Raw genomic sequence first — 21,490 nt, 5'->3', positions numbered from 1 at the left:
CACTCAGTGTCCTAGGAAAAGAACTGGAGAACACATTGCTATCCATGACCACAGCGCACAGAATAGCCAATTACGCCTTTAAAGATGGACTCACCAACTTCTCAGATAAGAGAAGTCAAAATGAGGCCACTCTTCTTTTGACAGCTGTTTTATTACCCTACTGCATGGTTTGTAGAGGAAGACAATAAGGGATGTACACAAAGAACATCCTCTTTAGAGATGTACATCAACCAGTACCCTTGGGAGAGTCATTACTCAGAAAAAGTTAGGTTATTCTACAAGAACAAACAACTTTGAAAATGTGGAGGTATGTCACTGATGTTCATATTCCAGGCATGAAAATTATAGAGTAGGTCTGAGTGATATTGTTGTCTTCTTAGCAATGAATTCTGGTACTTTCATTACATCTCCATCACCTTAGCATAGAAGGGAAGAGACTCAAAGGCTACAGAATTGCAAGTGGCTTTCCATTGCCTCTCCCTGAGAAAACACTTATATAGTTCTGTGCAACTTCAAGAAGACTGACATATACAGTTCTACTCCATGCACAGGAGAGAATAACTAATACTAATGTTTATCTAAAGACACCGGGTCCATTTTTTAACTCAAATATTCATTGATAACTGATAAAAAATATTTTACTTTGCTGCAATGAAAGCCAGTGTGTGTGTGTGTGTGTGTGTGTGTGTGTGTGTGTGTGTGTGTCTGTGTGGTATATGAAAATATTCATGTGAAAGCACATGCACATGTGTTAATTCATTTATGGACGTTTCAAGTCAAAGAAGAGTGTTTTCCTTGATCATGCTCTATTTTATTTGTTGAAAACAAGTTTTTCACTGAACCTGGAATGTATTCATTCCCCTAAGTCATCTGGCCAGTGAGTTCCAGGAACCCACCAGTCAGATCCAGCTTTCCTGCCACATGCTGGGGTTACAGATATCTGCCATGATGCTCAGTCTTTTCATAGGTATTATAATTCAGACTCTGATCCTCAAGCTTGCACAGCGGGAACTTTACCATGTTATCCTACCAAGACTTTTCTATCATCCTATCTTTCATTGGTTTTTATTTTACCATGCTTCACAGAATAATCATGACTAACCTCTGAGTGAATGGATTGGAATTTGGCAGTGGGGGTGCCCAATCTACCACACCTATGTTTCTACTCCATTGGTTCCTACAGGACTTCCTGACTTGGGTGTGATGCCTTAAGACTACAGAAACATTCTAAAGTATTCTGTGTGATTTTCCTTGAAAAGAAGTCTCATACTTTTCTTTGAATTTTCACATGACTGATCCATTGGCTTCTGGAATGTTAAGGTTGTTCAGCAAGTCAGAGCATCTGCTGTGTGCCTTACATGTCAGGTGCACATGAGAAGCAACTGAGGAAAGAATGGATAAGAAACAGGTATGAGGCATCAGTTCTGCTACAGATCAAGTATACATGTTTAGTGGTTGGAATGGTGGGGGCTGAACCAACTGGCCCAGAAACTGGGCTTGAGTAATTGAAAGTGTCAGTGGGAGAGCTAGGAAACAGAATCCGGGTTCAAATAAAAGCCGTAAGAGCCAGGACATAATCATTCTGTGTTTTGCAAAATGCTGGGAAAATTCCCTGGTTTGATCTTGAAAGAAGGGAGGAGAGAGGGAAGGAGAGAGAGGGGGAGAGAGGGAGGGAGGTAGGGAAGGAGGGAGGTAGGGAGGGAGGGAGGGAGGGAAGGAGGGAGAAACACTAGATAGAAGAAGAGGAAGATCAGGAGGGAGGGACTAACTGAGACACACTGTATAGGAACAATAAGGCTTGGATATGGGACTAAATTGTGCCCCCTTTTGCCTTTGGACACTTTTAGTACATGAGGTCTGGTGGTGAAAGGAAAAACATCACCCTGCACTTGCCCCATCATTACACTGTCAGTACCCCAGTAACAATATGTATTAAGTAGTTAGTTATTGCCTGCAATCTCACAGGCTTCCCCTGCACTGAGATTTTCACATTTGAAAGAAATGTGGGTTAAAGACAGCAATGGGAAGGTATTCGACTCAGTAAATGTGCATTTAATGGCTAGTTATTAAGCAATCACCTCCCCCATCTACATGCCATGAGAATCAGAAATTCATACCTGTTCCTTCCTTCTCTCCTACCCAGTGGACTCCACTTTTCTGCCATCATGTTGATAATACCCATGTCTGTCTTTGGTTTTGTCTCCTATGTCCATGCTTTGCTTTGCCTCATTAGTAAGTTTTCTAAACTGTGGCTATGTAATGACCACTATGTCCTAGGGGAAACACGCCTACAGCACAGAGTTCAAAACACTGGCCTAGAATGTGAGGCAATGAGAAGCCCAGAAGGTAAACTGTCTCATTTTTATCTGCCATCTCTGTCCAGTTGTCTCCCATGTACAGCTGCATATTAACTTACACTCCAGATAATGAGCTGGTGTCATAAGTACATTCATAAGTACATACATACATACATACATGCATACATACATACATCATGAAGAGAGAGACATAGAGGAGAGACAGAAGGGGGAGAGAGAGGAAAACAAGTAAACAAAAGCAAAACAAAACAAAACAAAAAAACCCAAAAAGCAGAAAACAGTTCACTTGCTACAAGGAAACACTGACTTCAATCACATTCTGTGGGAGTGGCCCTGACCCTGACTTATATCAAATTACTTATTTTAAAATCTTATCTTTTCAGGGGGTTACAAACAGTTTCATTCTGTCAACTCAACTACAGTGTTCAGATCAAGAAGTATAGGTTTAAAAGGGACCCTTTCAATCTTGAACATGTAGGCTACCATTCAATCAGCAAATGGACCAAGTATGTAAAACCTCTTGAACGTGTCAAGCATCCAGCAAAAGGGAAGCCATAACAGATTTTCTTCACATTTCAGGCTGCCTAGCTCCATTGGTTTACACTCTGCTTTGAAGAAGTTCTGGGAAGCCAGCCAGGTCACTTCAGGGATTTAGATAAAGCTAACAGAAATAGATCTGCTCTTTTCCCTAAGCCCAACTTTGAGGCTGGAATTGAGTAACCCAGCCAAGGATAGCTTCCTGTCCCCAAACGAATGTTCCAGAAGTTGGTGGGTAGGTAATGATAATAATCTCTCACCTCTACAGTGTACACAACCCTCCGTACCTTGCAAAGTTTTCCGCAGTTTGCAAACTACCTGCACACCTGGTATCACACATGATCAATATGGCATTACTCCGTGAGAGCCCAAGTTAACATTTCAGTCTTATTTTTAAAGGATGTAACTAAATTGAAGCCTGGAGACTCTCCGGCTCCACTGTCAAACTTGGTATCACAATAGATCTAGGGAGACACTGCTACATGTTTTATTCTCTAGCTCATCATTGTGTGATATCAAAGAACATTATGAACAGCCACAATTATTTGTGTCTCAGTCATTTCTACATATCTCCAATATTGAGTGACCTATAGACAAAATTAGATTTAAACAAAATTTTATGCTAAAGCATTTTTAGAATCCTTGATAAATATACTATTATTCTAAGATGATTTGTGTAATATGATACATGTGTACATTCAATTCAGCATGTTTCAACTGTGAGAAGCCTTTTGCATTATCACCTCTAGGCTTTCTTTTGCCGCATGAGGGATGAAAGAGTTGAAGCCAAGCAAAGGGAAGAAGAAACTTTCCCCAGTGTTCAGAGATCAATGCGGGGAGTCAGGATGAGCACTAACACTCAAGAACAGCAATTCCATGTCCCTTCTGACCCAAGTTAACCATCTTGTCTTCCATTAGAGAGGCTCTTCTGACCTGTGTGCACTTAAGCAACTCCCACAGTGCAGGCTGCCAGGGGCCTCTCAGCATCTGTGAGTGTGCTCTAGCTAATGCAGTGTTATCCAATAGAGTGACCACCTCCGCCAGTAACTCTCTACCTGCAATTTCTGCTCTCTGAACCTCATGCCCTAACCTGGAGAAAAGCAGATGATCCCTGTGCCTCCTACTCCACATGCAAGTATGAAAGGAAAAAATCCTTATAGTGTTTATCACTGAATATGTAATTTTACTTTGCTACTGGACCTCTGTGTATCTCAGTTTCTCTATGTGCAAAACAGAGATCCTGTGCCTTCCTGGAGGGCTCAGTTCTCCCGTGGCATCTGCAGATAGGAACACTTCTTGGTCTCTTCTAAAGAAAACACGTTTGGGCTACCAATGCCCCCATCAATTATTCATTATCATCTCCCTGATCTACAGTCATCATCATTTTGTTTATTTAACTAACAATACCTTTGCACTTATTGTGTGCAGTGTTCAATGGAAAGATGAAATGCACCAAAGGAAAAGACCTCTTCTCTGCCTTCAAGAAGCAAAGAATTGCAAGACAAAGGGTCATAAAATAGAATGGGGACAGGAGAGTACTTACCAGTAGGGCAACATGATAAGCAATGTGTCACATTCATTAGTCCATGAGGAGGCCAGATTCTCCACTTGTTCCAGAAAGAACAAATAAAAGAGATAATAATAATTAGAAACTCCCTCTATGCTCCTTCTGTGAATGAAAGTTCCTGGAAAGAAGCCTTCTACATAGGCTGATTGACTAATTAAACCTTCAAAGGTGTGAAGAGGGTGAGATTTTGCAATTCCTAAACCTGATACATTTTTTTAACAGAGACAGTGTTTAGTTTTATATATAGTTATTCCTTGCCCTCATCACTCCCAGAGCTAATGTTCTGTTACTGGCCAAACCTAACATCCTGACCACAGATTTTAAAATATGGAATGAATTAACTGTATGGAATTTTATTCTCTACCAGTCCAAGGACTAAGAATGTTATCAGATTACATCTGAGGCCGTGTCTAAGATTTGTATACCCTGCTCTAACTGTCTACCTAATATTTCCACTAATGCATTTTTAAAATGCCTTGATTGATAACTTTCTTTGTTCTGTTACCATAAAATCTCCACAAACTTGCTTCTACATTGGAACATGGAACCTGAGAAAACCTAATTCTGTGTTTCTGGGCCATGATCTCTCTTATTTTAGCTCCAAAATGAACTATCTCTGACTCCCTTTGAGTTGAGAGCTGTGGTTTTATGTTGACACTCCCAACCAGGATAGCAGAAATCTATTCCGACTTGCCTCTCTAGGAAACCTTCCTGAGGCTTAACCAAATTAAGCCTTTTCAGTTAACCCAGTCATAACTGGTAGCTTCCATGAAACTCACTGTTCCCTCTAGGCCTTTCTTAATACCTAAACTCCCTCTACTTATCTTATAGCTGTTTGTAAATCTACCCTTGCTCTTGACATTCCAGAAAGGCATTAAATGCCATTGATTTTCACTCCCATCCTTTAACTAACACTCACACATACACATTAATTACATAAAATAACCTTCAGATATTTATGGATATAGATAAATTTAATGGAATTGACTACCTGAAAAAGATCAGGCTTGCCAGTTTTCAGTCTGGTTGCACTTTATTCATGTCTCTATACTTGTATTAGAAATCTATTTTATACTAAGGAATGAGGAAGACAGGAATTCTCTCTACTCAGCTGGGATGCTACAGAGATACCTCAATCAAAAGCAAGTAAATGGGGAAGAAGAATGCTAACAGGTGTCTTAATTTCTGTTCTGGTGTGATGAAATTCTCTCTTCATCACAGTTCCAGGTTATAATTCATCACAGCAGGAATATCATAGTGGCTAGAGCTTCAGGGAGCTGATCTCATCACATCACAACCAGGACCAAAGAAAAAAAATAATCCATGTGTGCTCAGCACACTTTCTCCTCTTTATACAGTCCAGAGTCCCAGGATCCTCTGACCAAGGAACGATCCTATAATAGTAAACATGAGTCTTACCAGATCAACTGAAGTCATTAAGACTTGGCTTTGTCTCCCAAGTAAATCTGGATTTTTGTCTTGTTAGTTGACAATATTAACCATCAAAGGAGGTATGGGTTAGCTCTAAAGAACTCTCACCAGTTCCTCTATGCACTATGATATTCCTTTTCCACAGATATCAAGCCATTCAGGGATTGATATCAATTTCCCTTGACTTCAATTTCCCCATGGTCCACCTTCTTGTTTCATACCATGCTTCAGACATCTACTTTATGGATGCCCAAGTCCATAGAATGCCTAGTAACTTTCAATCTTCAAAAGACCTTAGGATATTTCTCCAAATACTGTGACTTCAGGGTGAAGCCAGACTCTTCTTTAAATCAATGGGAAGGAGAGTTCCAAGGGAAGAGATTCAAGAGATATTACAACTGAGAATGACTCAAATCTCCTGAATTTTATGCCTGGTCCTTTTTTATTTTTTTTATTTTTCTTTATTTCTTTTATTTTTTATTTTTTTAATTTTATTTATTTATTTATTTATTTATTTATTTAATTAATTAACTTGAGTATTTCTTATATACATTTCGAGTGTTATTCCCTTTCCCGGTTTCCGGGCAAACATCCCCCTCCCCCCTCCCCTTCCTTATGGGTGTTCCCCACCCCATCCTCCCCCCATTGCCGCCCTCCCCCCAACAATCTAGTTCACTGGGGGTTCAGTCTTAGCAGGACCCAGGGCTTCCCCTTCCACTGGCGCTCTTACTAGAATATTCACTGCTACCTATGAGGTCAGAGTCCAGGGTCAGTCCATGTATAGTCTTTAGGTAGTGGCTTAGTCCCTGGAAGCTCTGGTTGCTTGGCATTGTTGTACATATGGGGTCTCGAGCCCCTTCAAGCTCTTCCAGTTCTTTCTCTGATTCCTTCAACGGGGGTCCTATTCTCAGTTCTGTGGTTTGCTGCTGGCATTCGCCTCTGTGTTTGCTGTATTCTGGCTGTGTCTCTCAGGAGCGATCTACATCCGGCTCCTGTCGGTCTGCACTTCTTTGCTTCATCCATCTTGTCTAATTGGGTGGCTGTATATGTATGGGCCACATGTGGGGCTGCCTGGTCCTTTTTATTGGTTAAAAAAATAGCAAAAAAAAGGCAATACATTCAAAATCTTAAGAGTACACATTTACCATAATCAACGGAGAGTGTTTTCCCTGAACAGTTAATGGCCTTTGGAAAGGAAGTCCCATGTGGATGCACGGAGATTTCCTTGTAAAATAAAGAGTAGGGCAGGAGGAAACCATTAGTGATTTATTTTAGTTAAGATATCTCCTTTTGATGAAGATCCACAAGAGCAGTGGTTCTCAATCTTCCTAATGCTGCAACCTTCTAATGCAGTTCCTCATGCTGTGGTAACCCCCAACCATAAAATTATTTTCATTGACACTTCATAACTATAATTTTGGTAGTTCTGAATCATAATGTAAACATCTGTGTTTTCCAGTGCTCTTAGATGACCCGTGTGAAAGGTGCAGTCACCTTACAAGGATTCATGACCTACATGTTGAGAACCTTGCACAAGGGTAAGGGACAGTCTGTACATATTTTAAATTCGTGGCATCACATTCATTAACACAGATTTTAAAGAAAAACATAACAGAAGACACTGTTACAAACTAGGCGGGTAAAACAAGGCCTAGTCTCATGGAACCACAAGAACACTTATCGCCATCATTTAGGCTAGCATTTCTGCATAGCTGGAAGGTTCTGGTACATGGCTGCATCACCCAAATGAGCTTAGTGGTCAGAAGTAGACAAGCTCGGTTCCCTGTATTTACCTTCTACTCATGAATGCAAAGTATACGTCAGTAGAACCCAATGAAGAAAGTTTATCAAACTGCTATACTTAACATTATCCATTTTCTAACCTGAAATAAAGATATAAAGTCAAGTACACAAGACGATAAATTGATATATTTAAAGTGCAGGAAGTTGGAAATGGGGTGAAGCTAACATTTAGGTATCAACTTACCACCTATCTCAGGAAATCGTTTCATTAGAGGATAAACATGGATGATTCTATTAAATTATATCCATATGGTACTCCAGTGATACAATCTGTTAGTGAGTTGTGCTTATATATAAAATATACACAAGTTGTATTTATGAATCAAGAAAGCCAATGTGACTTCTTTTTAAAGGATCCATGATTTAATTTGCCTAAGAAAATACCAAGAACTAGAGTCTAATTGTTCATGTTAGACTACACCATGCTGTGATCATAAGTGCTCTCCAAAGGGCAGGAGTTAACAGAGAAGGTTTCCTATGCTGTTTTGATATTGGGCACTTGCATGAAGCATAAATCAGAAACTTCCTTCTCAATCATTTCCATCCTTCAACCTCATGAGACTGGAGTTCTTCTTTCAAAATGCAGGGAGAGAAGGAGGAAAATAAGGGAAGCTCCCCAGTGTCCTAAAGTGATATACATGTCAGTCTGCAGTTCTGCTCATGCTCCTAGTGATGAGGTTCGAGGGTTAAAATGCTAATCCAGGAGGTGGGGACACACAGTCTCCTCCTTTATCCAGGAAGGAGCATGTTGCCACCCAAAAGTCAGACACAGAAGAGCATAGCATCACTCTTTGTGGACAGGCAAAGTTTTCCAAGAAGTAAAATTAGAGTTCCTTTCAGGGATAGACTTAGTGGAAATGTCAGAGCCTGTATCATGTGAAAAGGTTGCAATAACCAGGATCTAAGAAGTGTATCCCACAGTGGTGGCAGAGAGAAAGTAAGCTGAGTTTTAAATGGTGGTTAAAGAGGCTGCCCTGTTAAATAGTAGGAGAAACATGGAAGAAATATATACACAAGGAGCTGGTGCTGGATCATATTTTGAAAAGAAAAATAAGAGCAAAACCATATTTTGAAGGAGCAGCATTTGAGTCTGGGAAAAGTTAACTCAAAGCCACTCACTCTCCGAACTTATCCCATTAACCCAATTATCCACACAGTCACTTATCCTCAGTAATTATATTTTCTACATAGATTGCAAATACACACACTCCTCTATAGACCAGTAAGACTGGTTTATAGGCTACTGCCAATTGAACATTTATGGTCATGCAGAATTCTTATATTGAAACAATAATTTCCAGAGTAGTGATATTTTGAATTCAGATGACATGCTTTGGGGGAGGGTGGAATAATTAGATTATGAAAAGGAGGGCTCTTGTGATTGGATTATTGTCATTTTAAGAGGATAGAGAACTCAACTCCTCCATGGGTAAATACATAGCAAGAAAATGATGGATTATGAACTAGGAAATGGATTCATACCCAAGCAGGATGAGATATTGAATTCCAGTTTCTTCCCCAAAATAAGCCTTTATTGTTGCTAACCTCTCCCGTGGTCTTTGTTACTGTATCCTGAAGTGACTAAGACTCCTGTCATCTTGACAATGATCCTTTAGTAATGCCAGGCCTCTGATGTTACAATTCCAGTATAACTTGGGACAAGCGGGATCCCAGACAGTTCTTTCATGACTGTGCCTACTTCTCACTCACACAGAACCAACAATATACCATACAGAATCATCCACTTATTTACATGTGGGGCTTTCTTTAATATAAAACCCTCTTGTAGTGATGATAGACTACTATATCTAGAACACATTATAAACTTTTCAATTCACAGTTCCAGAGATTTAGATGTCCAAGAGTGAAGGTTTGTGAGGACCTACCTGCATGTCCCATAACCCAGAAAGTCGGTTAAGCCTATGTGACAGAGGAGGTGTGGGAGAGCGCAAAGAGCACAAGTTACAGCCAAGAACTCTCACAGACAGCTTACTCCATGGAGAAACATGTCCTTCGTGTAGGTGGAGTGTTCTTTGCATTCCCAACTGGGAATTTAACACAATCAAATTTTAACACTGAGCTTTGGTTCTTTCAAAACATTGTGCCTTTCTACTCTTTCAAGCTCAGAAATGCCCTGTTTTGTAGAGTCTCCTTGCAAAACAGCCTTAACCTGAACACTTACACAGCTGATAATTCGCTCCTCTGTGCTTTTAAATACTTGGTTTTCATTAGCTTAGTCTGCATTTGTTCTTGTCCTAACATTTTCTGTCCATATTATGAAGGCTCCAAAGAGAACATGGATGTGTCTTCTCCACTGTGAAATTATCATTAATCATTATTATTAGTGATAATACAGACATTTGTAAAAGACGAATAAAGCAGAATTTTTTAATTGGATTTGATACCTACTGAGTCATTCTTCTGATGCAGACACTACACTAAATAAATGAATATAGTCTCACATTTAAGGTTGATCAGAGGCTCTTATGGAAGGATATTATTCTCTGTATTTCATAGGTATGATGAATGAGGAATCAAGTATTTTATACAATGTCATACAATTATCAAGTAGCAGGATCACAGCTGGAAACTATGTATGGAAAAGTAGAACCATTTTGCTAAAGCCATTTTGTGATTTAAAAAAAAAAAAGTAAGCTCTGAGGTTTGGATCAGAGGCAAAGGCACCAACACCAGGAAGTTAAGAGAAAATCGGTGCTGGAGGAATGATGGAGCAGGAACAAGAGCATTCGCATGAATTTAGCTGCTTGACTTTGGTGAAGTAGACAAAGGCTTAATGTGTGTTTGTAGGAGTAGTTACTAAGTATATGTTTTTAAATAGAAGCTGTATTAACTATGTGCTGTCTCTGGCTAGAGTCATACTTTTGACATCTTGAAAGCATATGAATATATCATTATGAGCAAGATAAATGTTAAGCAAGAAACAAATCATCATGGGGAATTAAAAAAATATCCCAGGGCATAAGGAAACAACATGAATGAGTAAGTAAAGCGCACATCCGTGCAGCCCCCGTGTTCTTCGTTGTTTACCCAGTTAGCCACTTTTGTTTAGCAGGAAAGTATCTCTGCCGATAACTAACGCAGTTAGTCGCCAGAGACTCCCTACTCTATGGTTTAGGTTGCAAAGGAATTAACTTGAAGGCAGGGAGTGGGAAAGGAAAGGGGAAGCTGAAGTGGAGAGGGGTGAGAGGATGGAAGGGGAAGGAAAGGAGGAGGAAAAGCGGAGGGAAGGGAAGGGGCGTGCGAAGGGGAGGAAGAGAAGGGAAAAGAAGAGGAGGGAAGGGAGAGGAAAGGAGAAAGGGAAAGACAAGGGAAGGAGAGGAGAGAGGGGAGGAAAGAAAGGAGAGGAGGGGAAAAAAGGGGAGAGGAGGGGAAGGAAAGTGGTGAGAAGGGGAGAGGGGAGGAAAGGAAAGATGAAGGAAGGGGAAAGAAAGACAAGGAAAGGGAGGGAAAGGGTAAGGAAAGAAACAAGGGGTGGGGGGAACCCTGGCTGCTAAGGACTGCCAATTTAATTCTCTCTCTTTTTTTTTCACGTCACTGACAGGAGCCTGATATAGCTATCTCTTGAGAGGCTCTGCCAGAGTCTGACAAATACAGAGACAGATGCTTGCAGTCAACCATTGCACTGAGCCATGAGTCCCCAATGGAAGAGTTAGAGGAAGGACTGAAGGACCCGAAGGAGGAGTTTGCAATCCCATAAGATGAACAACATCAACCAACCAGACCCCCCAGAGCTCCAGGAACCAACCAAAGAGTACACATGGAGGGACCCATGGCTCCGGTCGCAAATATAGCCAATTTAATTCTTTTGTGCTAACCTTCTTCTTGACTCCCAGATAACACTCACTGACGACAGAAGAAGAAGGATCATTACAAATATGGGCCCTTTAAAGGGCCTGCACCATTGCAGCACACTCAGATGCAGTAGCCAATGGACAAGAAAGAACAATGTAGAAGGGACTTGCAAAGGGAAAGAACAAAGCCCAAACCTGCCATGCTGATTTGCATTGCAAACTGATATCTTTTAAATTCAGTTTAGGATAAAGGAGTCTAAAATGCCTCCCACTTTTGCTGAAGTGGACCAGAAATATTGGAGAGCAAAATCACAACTGTTTTTTAAGGGGCCACCTCCTAGAAGGGTAGTCCTTGAACTAGAGAGTGAAAAACCAATGTCTTACATCTGACTCGTACTTGGCTGGTGATTATAAAACACTATTCAGCATGCCTATGATGCTATTTAAAATGCATCTTCCTAGAGCCAGTCCTGAGGCTGAGTTTCAGTGGGTTGGCAATGAGCCTGAGAATCTGCATTTGTTGCTGTTGTTGTTGTTGTTGTTGTTGGTGGTGGTGGTGGTGGTGGTGGTGGTGGTGGTAGTGGTGGTGGTGGTGCTGGTGGTGGTGGTGGTGTAATTGCTATTCTTGGTTGCTGATTTGACTACAACTGGAAATAAAAAAGCCAACTTGCTGGGTACACCTGAGAGGAATTTTTCTTAACTCAATCAATCACTCGAAGTAGGAAGATCGACCTTTAATCTGGGCCATACCTTCTGCTGGCAGCTGATATAGAGGACATGGAAAAGAAAGAAGTGTCAACTCGTTTTCTCCTTGCTCTCCCTTTATTGGCAAGTCCATTCCTTCACTAGCATTAAAGCTACATTTTCAGGGTCCCAGAATACTGGGGACCAGCTGAGACATACAGTCTGGTGACTAAACAATTACTGGATTCTGAGACCTTTTTCTCTAGACCAGTGGTTCTGAACCTTCCTAACACTAAGCTTTTAATACAGTCCATCATGATGTAGTGACTACCAACCATTAATTTCATTGCTACTTCATAACTGTGATATTGTTACTGCTATGAATCATAAGGTAAATATCTGATATGTAAAACATCTGATATGCAGCCCTTGTGAAAGGCTCCCATTAATCCCCCAATGGGGTCATGACCCATAGAATGAAAAGCACTGTGCTAAAGAATTCTAAAAGTGTGTGGATGCGCATGCATGTGTGTGTTATCTATACATATATGTGTGTGCAAATGTGCACATGAATATACCCCTGTAGAGTCAGAGGAAAGGATCAGTTAGTTTCTATTGCTATCTAGCTTGTTCCTTTGCAACAGAGACTCCTTTTGAACGTGGAGCATTTCCCAACTAAGTTGATTGGTCAGCACAAGCCTTGTCTCTCTTCACCATCCCTTCCCACCCATCCCCAATTCCCATAATAGTCCTACAATTATACAAGGCTATGGCTGGATTTTTGTGCAGCATCTAGGGATCTGAATCCAGGTCCTCATAGTTGCTCAACAGCACTCTTACCTACAGAACCATCCTCAGTATGGAGAATTTGCATTTTTCTCAGCTATACTGATGTTGGAGGATCATTTGAAAGCCCAATGCTACACAGCACATAGCCAGTGTTCTTGTATTTCAATGTTCTAATTTCATATATATGATGGGTTTGAACACACATTAATGTGTTCAAAGTAGTAAAACATGAAATAAACACAAACACTGAAACTTTGGTGCTTAAAACAGAAACTGAATCATGCATGCATGCATTGATTCAGGTCAATTCTGTGAAGTTCCAGAAGGTAGTAAGCCTTATTCAAGTTTGACAGAAGTCATGCAAATTTGACTATTCTTGGAAATTTTCCTTAAGCATTCCTTAGTCTGTCCAGGAAAAAAAATAAAATAGAAAATCCACCTATAATATGAATTGGTTTTGAAAGAGTTTTGATGTCTTTGACAACTTACGGCCAATCCACACAGAGTTTTATAGGAACATAAAGGATGGTCTTGATTAGAATGGGCTGAGGGGACATAAACAGAATAGCTGGCACTAAAGGTCTACACACCTTGAGTGGAAACTGGATAAAGATGGGAACAAGAGGAAATCACAGTGCAGTGTGTGTAATAGCAACCCAGGATCGACCTTAAAGGCTCACAGGTGAGAGCTCACCGCCAGGACAGGTGGGCACTCCTGAGATTGCAGAGAGGAAGAGACCACCAACACTGCCCACCCCTGCCCACATCCGTGGCCCAAGAGGAAACTGTATACGGCCTCTGGGTTACTGGAGATAAGGGCACAGGAGCAGCAGGTCCCCTGCGTCTGAGACACCATCAGAACCTGAAGGGGCCAACCAGATAAACAGTTCTCTGCACCCAAATCCCATGGGAGGGAGAGCTAAACCTTCAGAGAGGCAGACACACCTGGGAAACCAGAAGAGACTGCACTCTGCCCACATCTGTGACCCCAGAGGAAAACACCAAACGCCATCTGGAACCCTGGTGCATGGAGGCTCCCGGAAACGGCGGCGCAGATCTTCCTGGTTGCTGCCACCTCTGAGAGCTCGTAGGCAGCACCCCACGAGCAAACATGAGCCTCGGGACCACAGGTAAGACAAACCTCAGAAGATAGAACGATCTCCCATGCTCATGGATTGGCAGGATTAATATAGTAAAAATGGCCATTTTACCAAAAGCAATCTACAGATTCAATGCAATCCCCATCAAAATACCAATCCATTTCTTCAAAGAGTTAGACAGAACAATTTGCAAATTCATCTAGAATAACAAAAAACCCAGGATAGCTAAAACTATTCTCAACAATAAAAGGACGTCAGGGGGAATCACTATCCCTGAACTCAAGCAGTATTACAGAGCAATAGTGATAAAAAACTGCATGGTATTGGTACAGAGACAGACAGATAGACCAATGGAACAGAATTGAGGACCCAGAAATGAACCCACACACCTATCGGCACTTGATTTTTGACAAAAGAGCCAAAACCGTCCAATGGAAAAAAGATAGCATTTTCAGCAAATGGTGCTGGTTCAACTGGAGGTCAACATATAGAAGAATGCAGATTGATCTATGCTTATCACCCTGTACAAAGCTTAAATCCAAGTGGACCAAGGACCTCCACATCAAACCAGATACACTCAAACTAATAGAAGGAAAACTAGGGAAGCATCTGGAACACATGGGCACTGGAAAAAATTTCCTGAACAAAACACCAATGGCTTATGCTCTAAGATCAAGAATCGACAAATGGGATCTCATAAAACTGCAAAGCTTCTGTAAGGCAAAGGACACTGTGGTTAGGACAAAACGGCAACCAACAGATTGGGAAAAGATCTTTACCAATCCTACAACTGATAGAGGGCTTATATCCATAATATACAAAGAACTCAAGAAGTTAGACCGCAGGGAGACAAATAACCCTATTAAAAATGGGGTTCAGAGCTAAACAAAGAATTCACAGCTGAGGAACGCTGAATGCCTGAGAAACATCTAAAGAAATGTTCAACATCTTTAGTCATAAGGGAAATGCAAATCAAAACAACCCTGAGATTTCACCTCACACCAGTGAGAATGGCTAAGATCAAAAACTCAGGGGACAACAAATGCTGGCGAGGATGTGGAGGAAGAGGAACACTCCTCCATTGTTGGTGGGATTGCAAACTGGTACAACCATTCTGGAAATCAGTCTGGAGGTTCCTCAGAAAATTGGACATTGAACTACCTGAGGATCCAGCTATACCTCTCTTGGGCATATACCCAAAAGATGCCCCAACATATAAAAAAGACACGTGCTCCACTATGTTCATAGCAGCCTTATTTATAATAGCCAGAAGCTGGAAAGAACCCAGATGCCCTTCAACAGAGGAATGGATACAGAAAATGTGGTACATCTACACAATGGGATATTACTCAGCTATCAAAAACAATGACTTTATGAAAATCGTAGGCAAATGGTTGGAACTGGAAAATATCATCCTGAGTGAGGTAACCCAATCACAGAAAAACACACATGGTATGCACTCATTGATAAGTGGCTATTAGCCCAAATGCTTGAATAACCCTAGATGCCTAGAACACATGAAACTCAAGACAGGATGATCAAAATGTGAATGCTTCACTCCTTCTTTAAAAGGGGAACAAGAATACCCTTGGCAGGGAATAGAGAGGCAAAGATTAAAACAGACACAGAAGGAGCACCCATTCAGAGCCTGCCCCACGTGTGGCCCATACATATACAGCCACCCTATTAGACAAGATGGATGAAGCAAAGTAGTGCAGTCTGACAGGGCCCGGATGTAGATCTGTCCTGAGATACACAGCCAGAATACAGCAAATACATAGGTGAATGCCAGCAGCAAACCACTGAACTGAGAAGAGGACCCCCGTTGAAGGAATCAGAGAAAGGACTGGAAGAGCTTGAAGGGGCTCGAGACCCCATATGAACAACAATGCCAACCAACCAGAGCTTCCAGGGACTAAGCCACTACCCAAAGACTATACATGGACTGACCCTGGGCTCCAACCTCATAGGTAGCAATGAATAGCCTAGTAAGGGCACCAGTGGAAGGGGAAGCCCTTGGTCCTGCCAAGACTGAACCCCCAGTGAACGTGATTGTTGGGGGGAGGGTGGTAATGGGGGGGAGGGTGGGGAGGGGAATACCCATATAGTAGGGGAGGGGAAGGGGTTAGGGGGACGTTTGCCTGGGAACCGGGAAAGGGAATAACACTCGAAATGTAAATAAGAAATACTCAAGTTAATAATATATATATATATATTTTAAAAAAAGTTTGCAGACTTGTTCTAAGGCACATCTGTATAATAAAACAAGGCCAAGCTAGCAGGACAGAAAAATGAGCATTTCCCTTTCAAAGCCAGTTAAAGTGCTCGAGTTCTTGATTAATTCTAGCTAATAACTCTGTGCTTTGGGAAGCTATCACCTTCTGGGTCCTACTTTTTCCATGTAGTTGATGATAATCATAGTTCTAAAGTTTCGTTCTTTAATGTGTTCTAAAATCCTTTACTCTGTAACTGAAGAAAGATGCAGGTTAGAGAAAAGGCCAAAGTTGGTAAGAAAAAAAAATAAAAGTTGAATTACCATGACTGGACTCCAAATGAGAAAAAAAAAAAAAACTAACGTTGTTTAAGTAAATAAGAACAATGAAAGTTCCGTTCTCTATTGTAATCTTTATTGGGCCATTGTGCTACAAGTTTTCTCATTAAATAAGAAATTATATGCCTTAAAAAAAGAGGCTCACATGTTACTAACATGTCATGTTAGAACCACTGCTCCTGCCAAATGTATGTCTTAGGTCCTAGAGAACAGACAGGAAGCGATATTCTGAGTGAAGACATTTTCAAATACTGCAGGAATACTAAACACACAATTGCTGAAGGCTCTCCTGGAGAGTACTCAGGAGTCTGTAGGGATTCAATGATTGGATGTTACTAGAGATAGTTTAATACAGACATTCATTTGTAGATGATTACTGAAATCGTAGAGAAACAAACAAACAAAAATAACAAAAAATGGTGGAAGAAAAATTCAAATCCTAGGAGGCCAATTAAGAAAAAGTAGAACATTTGAGTACTGATACATGAAAACAAGTGCAGAAAGCAGGGTTCTTGTTATTCTTCACTATAAGGTTACCCCACCATTCATGTAACTAGAAAAAAAGATGGCAGATGGGATATTTAGTGAGTGTGATTAAGTGAGTCACAGGGATAGTACAGGAATTTAGAGAGCAGACAGGGGAGATCTGAGATGGGAGTTAATGAGGACAATGTAGGCATTGTGAATTCCTTAAACTTTGGAGCTCTGTCACAGACCAGTGTCATAGACCTAAATTCAAGTCCCACCATTAGCACCACCATTAATCAAAACTGAAACTGTTTAATGCCTGGAGTTCATCGCGATGATGTGAACTTGCTGAAATGCTACAAGTAGTCAAGGTATGTTGATCTTGAAAACAAGAAGATATTAACAGAAGAAAAGGCAAAAAACATAGCTTATTTTGAGATGAACAATCATATAGAGTAGCTGTCATTACAGATAAGCACACATATTCCAGAGTCTTCACCAAATACAGTTCATGTCTTTCTACGAAAGCCAAAGAATACATTAGTTTGTGAAGGGACATTACTTGGTTTACGCAGCCACTCAGGAACCCTGGAACCCTGGTCTCTTCCCATCTAAAGATGTTTCCATCTATGAGATCTTAGTATTTTTCAACATGTATCCTCTCCACTTGCCCAAGCAGAAAAGAAAAGTTCTTGGGTGATCATGTTAACCTTTCAGAAGATCAGTCTGAGAGTGAATGTCTTCCTCTCACTCCCCCCCCCCCACACTGCATTGTTGGTGTTTAGTAGAGTGCCGTAAAGAAAGGGCAATGGGCTCCAGGAAGCTATAGTACAGGCTCACCTCCCAAGTGGCTACAGTGTATTCTTCAATACAGATCAGGGTAAGTGTGCCAACTGCCTAAGGAAGCCAAGGACAGGATATGGGGCAGTTTATTTCACTAAGTGATACATGCTAAAAGTAGGGCAGATAATTAAGAACAAAAGCATTGCTTAGCAAACAATGATACAAATCAGTGCTCAGGGAGAACACACACTCCTGTGTCTTTCTCCCAGGGTCAGCTGAAAGATGACGACAGTCTAATCCAAAAACTCCAGGACCCAAGGACCCAAGGGCTAAGTCAGTAAAATATGAAGGAAAAGCTCTCCTCTGCTGATGAAGGAGGAACAAGGAGGGAAAGAAAGGAGATGACACTAAGAGAAAGAGTGACATTTAGATAGATGACTCTTACGTCTCTCTAAGATTTCACCATTCCTATTACTCACACTTGAAATTGTTCATTGAAATGATTCAAAATCTGTAAGCAGGTATTCTTAGGCCCAGAGTTCACATATACAAATGCACAGAGATCTAGGTGTGGACCTGCTCAGGATGCTCACAGGACTCCCCAAGACCTTGAAAACAATTCCACACCCTGGCTAGGGACAGCCTCGGACACCTAGGCTGTAGCTGTTACCATAACTGAAGCATAGGATTCTCTCCCTGCTTCTACCAATAATAATAATACCAACAAGATAGTACTGATGAAGACACTGTGTGCTGGTCGCTGTGCTCATATCCACAAATGTGCAGCAGCTCCATGAGGCAGACAATATTGTTATCTCTCCTTTTGCAGATGAGAAACTGACAGTCACAGTCAGCTTCCCAATATCGAACGAAGCACAGCTCAAACATAGTTGGCTTCCAGTTGAGTTTTTAGCAACTATCTGCTACTAGTTTTGATGACTCCGCAATTCTTCTAGGTAGAAGCAGGGGACAGGAGTTTAGAGAATTAACACAAAACAATTTACAAATGATATCTTGTGGTGAACATGACCATTTCCAAATGCTGAATTCTCTTTGTAATTGCCAAAGTTTACACAAAGTAGATGCATAGACCTCAGTCTATTCTTAGCTTCCTTCTTTCCTTTGTTTCATCATAACTCAGAGTACCCACCCCCACAGGATAGTTATTCCCCTATTGTGAATAAAACATCAATTTGTTAACCTGGCAGAAAAGAGGGGATGGAAGAGAGAATCAACATCTGCATGCTAGCATTTAAAATCCACGCAGTAACAATGTTTTACATGAAATACCCTTGGGAACATTAGGATACTAAGAAACAAAGAGCAGCCTGCCCACTCTGCACTCTGAGGTAGTATGAGACACAACAGGTATTCGGCACAGCCTGTAGGCTACACTAGGCTACACCCGTGTACAACATCGACCTTGTGAATAGAGAGCTAAAAATACAGCGATTCAAAGTCAAGAGCTGAGCTACCTTTAATTTGTTCTCAGATATCAGCTCAGATGTCTTCCCTGCATATCAAAGCCAGGCTGATAATAAAAACAGTAACACTCCTTGATTTCAGAAATTATGTGTTCAACTAACTCTCTTGACTTCCTAGCCAAAAAATGAGCTCTTGGTTATGTATAGCAAATATTAAAGGTGCTTTTGAAGCCTGTAATTAGTACTTTCAAGGAAGGCAACTTGTCTTCTCACAAGCTCCATATGGACTGCCCTGGTTACTCTTCTATTGCTGTGAAGGAGACACAACAACCAAGGGCAACTTATAAAAATAAAAGTGTTTTTTGGGGGGGATTATACAGTTCCAGAGGGCTAGAGTCTTCGACCATTATGGTGGAAGCATGGCAGCAGGAAGGCAGCATGGTACTGGGGCAGTAGCTGAGGGCTTACATCCTTATCTGCAAGCACAAGGACAGAGACAGAGACAGAGAGAGAGAGAGACAGAGAGAGAGAGAGAGAGAGAGAGAGAGACAGAGAGACAGAGACAGAGACAGAGACAGAGACAAAGACAGAGAGAGAGGTGGGAAGAGACAGAGAAACGGAGAGGCAGAGAGACAGAGAGAGCTGGGAGTGACCTGGGTTCTGAAACCTCAAAGCCCACCCACAGAGACACACCTCTTCCAACCTGGCCACACTTCCTAATCCTTCTCAAAGAGTTCACCAATAATGATGACCAAGCATACAAAAATATGAGTCTAAGGGTGCCATTCCCATTCACAGAAGCACTTGGACACTGGCCAATTTTCTCAGCCAATTTGAGTAAATACAACTATCCAGATGACTGACTTAAAATCAGTCCTTTTTTTCCAGCAATACTTATCAAGTCTGTACTTCGATTAATCACTGCACTTGTGTTCTATGAAGGCAGACAATATCTATGAAAACCACACAAACCTGAACAGGAGGTGAAGGCTATGCAAAGAATCAGGCCGACAGCCCAGGAGAGAAAGGTTGACAGCAAGCACATTCTATGAACTTAGGCCAAACGACTAACTTCTTCGAAACACTAGCTTTAGCTGTTGTTGTTTCTCACATAGTGAGACAAGAATTTAGCCCATCAACAAACGGTGTAGTTTATTTAAAAACTAAACTTCCTATAAACTTTGACAAGGCTGTTGTTGCTGACTGATCCCAGGATATTTCCCCATTTGATACAAATCAGGCATTAGTGAATACTCTAGAAAGGTCTGGGATTTAAATTGCCTACTTAAACCTCTAGGCACGGGGAAGGTGGCCTCTGTGATCAGTTTTCCTTTTTGGTGACTACTAATGAAGCCCATCCCCTGTCAGCCATTGCCAAGGAGACCCAGAACCCAGCTGTGTAGTCTGCAAGCCTAAGGGACATATGTGGTTCAGGTTTGTAATGAAGTGAAGTGTTCTGAGTTTGCATCACTGGTCAACCAATCCCTGAATGGAGGGGGGTGAGGGGTGGGGGAGGGAGAGGGGGAGGGAGGGCGGAGAGACAGAGATAAAGACAGACAGACAGTCATCTCAGAAGCCCTTCAATGTAAAAAGGGCATGAAGACCTGACCCAGAAAGTCTTAACTCTTCCGAAGCTTAAGGCAGTAAAGTTTGAAAACTGTCTAGAATTTCCTTTTAAGAAAGAAAGTCACCTTGTGACATCCAGTGGTCCCTAGCGCTTTCATTCACTGAGTTTCCATCTTTAAACACTAATGGATACTTTCTCCATCACACACACACACACACACACACACACACACACACACACACACACACACTCCTCTTAGCTCCGACAGTTCTGGAACTGGACAGCACTTTCGTGCAATAATATCAGCTAGCGTTTGAGATTCAGCCCTTTCACAGGAAATGGGAGGTTGAAGACAAAGGCACATTCAGAGAAGGTGCCAGCCTGCCTAAACTCAGACTTTCTGGTAGCCTTTGACACCTACATGGTTCTCCTTTTAAAACCAGGCGCCGGCGCCGGCGCTGGGTCAGCACTTTCACTTGGCTCAAAGGACGGGCGCTGAGCGCCATCCTGCAATTTCTAAGGCGTCCGTGACTGACAGGAACAGAAGCGACTGCGCGACAGCCAGGAGCCAAGCAAGACTCCGAAGTCCCATCAAAGCAGCCTCAAATACGCGGTTCCCGGTTCCTAGCCACTCACAATGCCGTGGCCTCGCAGAG

General features: G+C 41.6%; 1 protein-coding gene across 2 annotated transcripts in view; it reads right to left on the bottom strand.

The window, feature by feature from the left end:
• Positions 1 to 21,464, bottom strand: part of LOC134479342 (uncharacterized) — a 148,254-nt gene extending 126,790 nt beyond the window's left edge. For both annotated transcript variants that reach the window (XM_087554930.1, XM_087554931.1), the window contains exons 1-2: positions 21,256 to 21,464; positions 4,399 to 4,462 (exon numbers count right to left, since the gene is read on the bottom strand). In XM_087554930.1, coding sequence (XP_087411056.1) covers positions 4,399 to 4,462; positions 21,256 to 21,340 — 149 coding nt within the window. In that variant the 5' untranslated portion in view covers positions 21,341 to 21,464. The remainder of the gene's footprint in view (positions 1 to 4,398; positions 4,463 to 21,255) is intronic.
• Positions 21,465 to 21,490: the final 26 nt, after the last annotated feature.

Source organism: Rattus norvegicus, chromosome 6 (assembly GCF_021556685.1).
Source record: "Rattus norvegicus strain SHRSP/BbbUtx chromosome 6, alternate assembly SHRSP_T2T, whole genome shotgun sequence".
Taxonomy (NCBI): domain Eukaryota; kingdom Metazoa; phylum Chordata; class Mammalia; order Rodentia; family Muridae; genus Rattus; species Rattus norvegicus.
This window is presented reverse-complemented; position numbering and strand designations above follow the sequence as displayed.